Here is a 7,752-nt window from a genome sequence, read left to right as displayed (position 1 = left end):
AAAAAATGGAAAATAAATATATTCCAAGAAATTGATTACATGTACTCTGATTTTCTGAAATAAACAAACAAAAAACTCTTAAGCAGAATTCCTATTTATTTTACTACTTACACTCCAGTGTTAAAGGGAATTAAGAAATATTCATGAAAATTGGAAGCCATGGTAAAATCAAAGACAAAAATACTATAGCTATATAGCTATTCCCCTAAAATGTTATTTTAAATGGACGAATAGAAGAATGACCTTTAAACATTAAATTTATTGATTATTTAAAAGAAAGACAAAATAATGTAGTCAGAAAAAAAGTATATTTCTATAAAAAACGACATGCTTTCATTTAAAATAAAATGTTCAACATTGTCTACTATGGTTTAAGGCACACATAACACACCCATATCAGCTTTTTCTTCTAATATTACTTCATCCTATTCAATTAATTAAAAACCAGACATGCACAACATTCTCTTTCTTTTCATTTTTTTTAATGACAAAATAATTGTACTTTGCGGAGCACCGTGCAAGCTTACATTCATAGAGGCCGTCAGGCCCGTTTTGCAACCACGACATGGAGAGAAAGTCCTGTGCGTGTTTGATGGCGGTCAGACTTACTGGAGATGAAATGAGTTCCGTTCAATTAAATCTGAGTAGCAAGCTGGGAAACAAATGTCTCTGTTATGATGATGAGGTAGCGAGACTGAGTCCATGCACACTGTTCAGGTCTCCGTGCTGTTGCTTGCTTAGCGGACTGGAGGGTTTTCTTTCTCCTGAAATTATAAAAAAGAAAATATTACAGCTTTGCTCAAACTACTTTTTTTTAACCCTCCTCTTGTGATAGGGTCACCACTGACCGACCTGTTTTGGGTGTTAAATGCATAAAAAAACACCTACGTTTGTTTATTGCATCAAGGTTTCTTGACCGTCAGAAATGCCTATTTTAACAAAATCGAGTATAAAATTAAACTACATTATAGAATACCCTAATTGAAATTGTTTTCTTGGGGTCGTTTTCAACCCAGCTACCAAAACAAGATTATAAAACACTAGCTATAACCAAAAAGGAAATCATACGTGGCCTGGACAAATAATATTTCTGCAAGAAAAGTCCATATAATGTAACCCTTAACGCATACCTGCAAGTTCTTCCGCACAGAGACGTTTACTCTAATTGTGATATCTATTTGTTTAGGAATGAGTAGATAAATCTTGGTCCGTTTTGGCTGTTGTCTGTTTAGTCTTGCAAATTTATATATTTTTTTCGACCAGTTGTGCCTTTCATTTTAAATTTCTACGGGTGAAACAATGATTATTAGCCTTGTTCTTGAAGTAAATATGTATATGAGCCGAAACACTATAGGTGCTGTTGTAAGGTTCGCCTGAACCTCACCTTGGTTCTTTTAACTTAAATAGTCGCAAGAAATAAAAACCAAGAGACTGCATATTTTCTTTTAAATGTTTATTGGATTACAGATATTTTGAATACACTTGTGTATTCAATGTTGTGTCTTTTTCCGTATGCCTCGGAATAAAAAGTATCATATAAAATAGTGCCCAATCTTCGCCCTTGTGCAAATGTGAGACGCAATCGTCTTAACTTCATGGCCTGGGTAAAGTGTGGAAGAGTGCTTTTGGATAGGAATGCGCCAAGCAAGGTCACAGCAATGAGCTGAGGTCTTCTATCTAATATCTGAGCGGTCTAACACTATTGCAGTTAATAGTATCAATATTAAACTTAAACGACATGTAGCTTTACATTTTTTCAAAACTGATATTGAGGTGTTTACTGGGCAGAGGAAAGGTTTAGAGATTCGCAAGAAAAAGAAACCAAAGAAAGGAAAAACAAAATTTTCCTGCATTATGAAGACTAACAAGATAACTAAGAGATGAGAAAAAGAGGATAGTATAATCTTACAGTTGATTAAAAAATGTGTTGTGTAGTATTCGACTTCTAGATTACCTGTATTGTTTAGTGTGCCAAACGATGCGTAGCAGCAAGATGCCAGACAAACATGTTGTCCACTACTAGGTATGGATTCTGGTATATATAAAAACAATACAGATTTTCGACTTATATGAATACTTATAAAAAAATGGTATCATAGTTAATGTTTTTCCCTCCATCATTCTAATCAATATTTTTTTACTGAATGAAGGTTTTTGTCCCACTAGGAGGCACTAAATATTAGACGCTGTCCTTTTATAAACACGGGTCGGCGCCAACACGCTAACACAGGGCGTGCTACCTTAAAACTAACACAAAGGGAGGGTCAAAGGGTTTAAAAAATATATAATAGCCAATGAACACTTGAGTGATTTTCACCCACGCACTTTGATTGTGTTAATCATGACTCGATGTACCTTATTGTATATACCTTCTCGTACGTGGTGCTTGAAGGGCATTGGAGAGTGAATCTCCCCCGCGTGCATGCTCATCCCGCCGGCTGGGTGAGACAGAACCGGGCTTTGCGGCTGCCAGTGGTGGTGGCCCGGGGCCACGTATCCTCCCGCGGGGCCACTATACACTCCGTACTGGTTCGTGGGTGAGTACGCACAAGCAGACACATAGCTCGAAAGGGTTGAGGACGGCTGCATGCAGGAAAATCAATACATTATGAATGACATCTAAATGAAAAAGCCAAACCCTACTTTAAGATCAATTATTACCTGAGCGTATTTGATATCAGCATCGATCGCTGATTTGTCGATGCCGTTGACTGTGTGAGCTGCAGGAAACGCAGCTCGGTTGACGCTGCCCCAATCTTCCATTTTCGTCGGATAGCCTTCTGCTCCAGCAATAGCTAAACGATGATAATACTAATTTAGAGGTGTCATAATATGATAGTTAGCAGTAGGTCTTCTCCCTACCCCTACTGTTTGCACATCATTTGCAAATAATGATTTTGTTTACCTATCTAAATGTTGTATTTTCTTGTCAATATAATTTGTGTGTCCAATTAAATCAAAATCTAACAACCACAATCGATCCCTCTATGCGACCCTGATTTTTGATAAAATAAAAACTTTAGGAATAGCATTAGAAAAAGGCAAGAAGTTGCACTTCAAAGATGCCATGTGGGAAAAAACGTAGTGCCATTTTTTTTTACCGTTCTTCATTCTTCTTCTTTTTCTGCATTTATGAAATCTTAAATTGTTTATACCGTGAAAAACTACACAAGAGAGAGAAAAATGTATACACAACTTTTAAATGGGGTAAGAACTTGCATCCAAATGCTGTCGAGTAAACATATTCCACTTTTTGCTATTTTCCTTTCCTTGTATTGATAGTATGCATTTGCCATGTTAAAATAACCTTATGGGGAAAAACTGTATGCCTATTTTTGTAATGTTTTTGTTCCCATCTCATCTCCCATCTCATTAGCTGCACCGCTTATCCTCAGTAGGGTCGCGGGGGTGCTGGAGCTCATCCCAGCAATCATCAGGCAGTGGGCAGGGGACACATTTGTTTTTGTTATTTTTCTTTATTTTTCTTTTTTTTTTGCATTATGTGCTCTTCAAATGTTATCAATGCACCAGCATCTGCTAATACGTTTAATAAACACATTTTTTGCATTGTAACATTCAATTAAAAAGTACAAAAAAATGATATATGTATATATATATATATATATATATATATATATATATATATAGAGAGAGAGAGAGAGAGAGAGAGAGAGAGAGAGAGAGAGAGAGAGAGAGAGAGAGAGAGAGAGAGAGAGAGAGAGAGAGAGAGAGAGAGAGAGAGAGAGATTTTTTAACACGAGAGAAACGAATTCCTTATGTGTGCTGCCGTTTTTCTTATAATAAAATACACAATTAAGATAAAATCATTTTAAGAAGTAGGTATAACGGGAGGATTTCAAAGGAAATAAAACACTAGTGTGTTATAAGAGTCTCATATACATTTAATGTAAAATAGGATTCATCCGAATATTTCAAATGTTTTAAAAAATAAAAAATTAAATGAACATCACTAGCTTAAACACATGTATAGCTAAATCTTAATTAACATATTAATAACGCCACAGTAAAATACCCAGTTAAAATTTAATACAGAATGTCCAAGGAGGTAATGTTAAAATTTTACTCATTAAAAACACTGTTTATTCTTAGGTACTCAGTAATAGTGTAAACGTAAAATTTAAAGAGTAAGCTTTTAACACTACCTCAGTGAACATATGTTTTCCTTAGCTTGGTAGACCAACAAAACTTTGTTTTGGAGCATCCTTTTATCCATCGCTTTAATAATGTATCCTTTAAGATTTAAAACATTTTTATAAATAGTCGTGCACATTGAGTTTTCTTGTGACTGATATTAGATCAGTTTTTTTTAAATATCTGCTTTAATGTTAAAAATGTTGTTCTATAACATCTTATTTTAAATCAAGTTTGTTTCTTTTGTGAATTTCACTTTAAATTTATTGCAGGTGACCGAAGGTAGGTGTCCCTGTCATGAGAAAATTTACGTATTCCAATTGCTCTCCTTTAAAATGTGAAACATTTGCATACATACTCTTTCTCATTCAATTTTTGTGTGACTTTAAAAACATATTAGTTCACATAATTGTTTTGCTTCTTATTTACAAAGTGTTAATTCTTTACTACGAGCTAATTTACTGTATTTGAAATGTTACATATCATTAGGCGTTAATTTGAACAAACAGGTTGTTTTAACAGTTATTTAACGATTTGAAATGTCAAAAGAAGACCAATCGGGTGGGATTAAAGGTGGCTCGAGCTGTTTGCACACACGTCACGCGTGAAAAGACGCATGGAAAGTGGACGCACGGACGCACACCTTTTCAACATGAGGGGGAATCACAATCATTAATAAGGGGAGATATTGACTGAGGTTGACAAGTATGAGAAAATCAATTCATTTGCTCTCACCTGCAGGGTCCATGAAGGCTCGAATCCCAAGGATGTTGCTCACGGTGTGCGCCGAGGGCCAAGCTCGTGAGATGCTAACGTGACCCCCAGTCACAGGGACCCCACCCGGGCCCCCCATTTTGGTGCCAGCAGGAGACATTGCATTGGGGTACGAGTACGGATAAATGTGGTTGTAAGGCAGGGCTGCCTGCGTTGAGGCTTGCTTTCCGCCTTCATACTGGCCGGGCTGCGACAGATTCCCGATTTTATTGCGTAAAATCCTGCTGATGGAGCTGACCGACGGGACGTTGTACTTATCGCACACGCCGTCCGCCAGGAGCCTGTCCCGGATCTCCCACGCAAAGATGCCGGGGTCATTGTGTTTGTATTCCCTGATATTTTTGACCACATTGGGCGTGGTGACGCGGGGCTTGCTGCCACCGATGGCGCCTGGAAGGATGGAGCCGGTCTCGTTGTAGCGTGCTAGGATTTTGCTGACGCATCCGTGCGAAACGCGCAATTGGCGGCTTATATCGCAGGGTCGGATGCCCAATTGTGCCAGTTCCACGATTCGAAGCCGGATGGCGTTGGGTAGGGGTCTCCCATTCACGAAAACGCCGCCCAGTTGGTTCACCTCACCGTAGGTCTGCTCTGTGTCCAACCGCGTCCAAAAAAACAAAACAAAAACTTTAATATATGTATTTAACATCAAAGGTGATTATATGCATATATCTGTCAATTCAACCAATTGTTCCCCGCATGAATGGTTGCAATTCCCCGTATTCAGCCATTTTAACCTTACAAACACAACGTGGTACCTATTTATTAAAGCTAGATGGACGTAGATTACCACAACGATATTAGCAATCTACGGTGACGTTGTCATCTGATACTAATGACCGAGACGATCAGGATTAGGGCAGAATTGTGCAGGACTAGATAGGCCTTTAAAAAAAATCTCGGAAAAAAATGGTCACATATCAAATAATGTATATAATACGGCCAAAATCTATCAGCTGACAGGTATGCTGAAATGAAAGGTAATATACGTCATACTTTATTTTATTTTCATGTCATTAATATGGAAAACACAATTCTAATACTTCATTTTTTAAATCTTGTAATTTTTATTAAAGTTTCTACAATTTTTTATAAAAAACTAAAATAAAATACCACCCCAAGCAAACTCAAGACAGACAAGCAAAAAAAGCAGTTCAAAATAATTTGTGGATAAATAAAAAGCAGTATACTTTTTAACTATTTTGTTAACAACTGGGCATGCTAAGGGAGATAGTTTCAATGATACATGTAGTTATAAATGATTTCAGTTTTTATCTGTTGTTGTCCTTTTTTGTTCACGTAAAGTGTTATTTATTTAAAAGACACCAATATGTAGATTATGTATAAATGTATTAACTTATTATTTTCAATTGTACTGTACCGTTAGCATTTTTAATATGACTACATGAAACCATGCATATGTTTGTCCTTGAAAAACTCAAACATTGTAGCGCTATATATATATATATATATATATATATATATATATATATATATATATATATATATATATATATATATATATATATATATATATATATATATATATATATATATATATATATATATATATATATATATATATATATATATATATATATATATATATATATATATATATATATATATATATATATATATATATATATATATATATATATATATATATATATATATATATATATATGTATATATATATATATATATATATATTTATATAGTTTTGACAATATTTGTGCTCTTTTGACGTTTTTTTTTTTTAGATTTTCTGCATTTCAAAAAGAAGACAGTAATGTATCACTGATTTTTACATTACGTTGCAATTCTAATAATGCATTTACCTGTTCTTGGGGAAAATACATCCTTCCCCAATTCTATCCTCTATCCTCTATTATTAATGACTCCAATTGTTTTTTTTCGTTTTTATTTAAATCGTCTTTGCAATGTTAAGAGAAATCTGTTGCATGTATCATTATAATGAGTGTTTCATTTATATTTTATTTTATGCATACTTCAAATAATTCACCCGTTAGATCTAGAAAAAAACATGAAGTCTAGATGTAATAGAATAAAGTTTTGGCGTTGAACATAACTCAGGGTATGTATTAATTATTGTAGTTATGTATTAAAATTTAACTTGTTAATTTTTTTGCTTTTAATTTTAACAATGCATCTTTTACTAAAGATATACATTTTAAATCTCAAAAATAAGGTTTTGAAGTTATTTTATATCCCAATACATGTTTTTTATTTATCATTGTATTTATGTATTACCACTTAACTTTGCGTTTTGTATTTTAACAATGCATTTGCTTTTAGGGAAAAAAATATTATAGTTCCGGAAAGTTGTTCTAATTGTCTCTTTTTTATTTAAAACATGATGCATCCATCGTGTAGTCGATGCTTCCAAAACTCGGCCACGCACTGAGCATTGTTACGCATGCGTCCTGCCAGGACACGCTTCCATAAGCTTTGAACCAACCAAGCGTGCAATAAATGAAACACAGCCTTACCCATTTGCTCCTTTATGTTCCGTAATTTTTGGAAACCAACTAGTCCCTCTTTAGATGGCGGCGAAGAGAAAACTCACAATAAGAAGGGGGAGGGAGAAAATAGTCCTTTTAAACGTCCCCGATGTGCAGTGCTGCACGTCCTTCTTCGATCGTTCATGCAATACGCGCAGCGGGCAAAAAAGTGATCTTCCCCTGATAAAAGCAAATTGAAGTTATCCAGGGGAGCGGCAACTTTGCTGGAATTAATTTGATGCGTCCTCTCCACGTCAATCGTGGCTGTGTGGAGACGGAGGCGGGGTTTGGTATCTCATTG

The 7,752-nt window shown here is 35.1% G+C and overlaps 1 protein-coding gene across 2 annotated transcripts; it reads right to left on the bottom strand.

Annotated features, from left to right (window-relative positions):
- Positions 1-237: 237 nt before the first annotated feature.
- On the bottom strand, positions 238-7,690 carry pax1a (paired box 1a). 2 transcript variants are annotated; one of them, XM_088354825.1, is made up of 5 exons: positions 7,440-7,690; positions 4,888-5,517; positions 2,662-2,795; positions 2,356-2,583; positions 238-764 (listed from the first exon to the last, which is right to left on the bottom strand). In XM_088354825.1, the coding sequence occupies exons 1-5, from the start codon at positions 7,441-7,443 to the stop codon at positions 738-740; spliced, it is 1,023 nt and encodes a 340-aa protein (XP_088210951.1). In that variant the 5' UTR covers positions 7,444-7,690; the 3' UTR covers positions 238-737. The 2 variants fall into 2 exon arrangements, with proteins under 2 accessions (XP_088210951.1, XP_088210950.1); XM_088354824.1 differs by having other exon boundaries at positions 242-764; positions 2,370-2,583.
- Positions 7,691-7,752: the final 62 nt, after the last annotated feature.

Source organism: Urocampus carinirostris, chromosome 15 (genome assembly GCF_059441175.1).
Source record: "Urocampus carinirostris isolate Australia breed hairy pipefish chromosome 15, RoL_Ucar_1.0, whole genome shotgun sequence".
Taxonomy (NCBI): Eukaryota; Metazoa; Chordata; class Actinopteri; order Syngnathiformes; family Syngnathidae; genus Urocampus; species Urocampus carinirostris.
Note: the sequence above shows the minus strand (reverse complement) of the source record. Positions and strands in the feature narration are given on the sequence as shown.

What these genes read in the sequence shown, in the direction of transcription:
- pax1a (XM_088354824.1), bottom strand. An exon ending in CTGATATCAAATACGCTCAG is followed by an intron (nt 2,584 to 2,661) that starts GTAATAATTGAT and finishes TCCTGCATGCAG; the next exon opens with CCGTCCTCAACCCTTTCGAG. An exon ending in CAAGCACCACGTACGAGAAG is followed by an intron (nt 765 to 2,369) that starts GTATATACAATA and finishes TTATAATTTCAG; the next exon opens with GAGAAAGAAAACCCTCCAGT.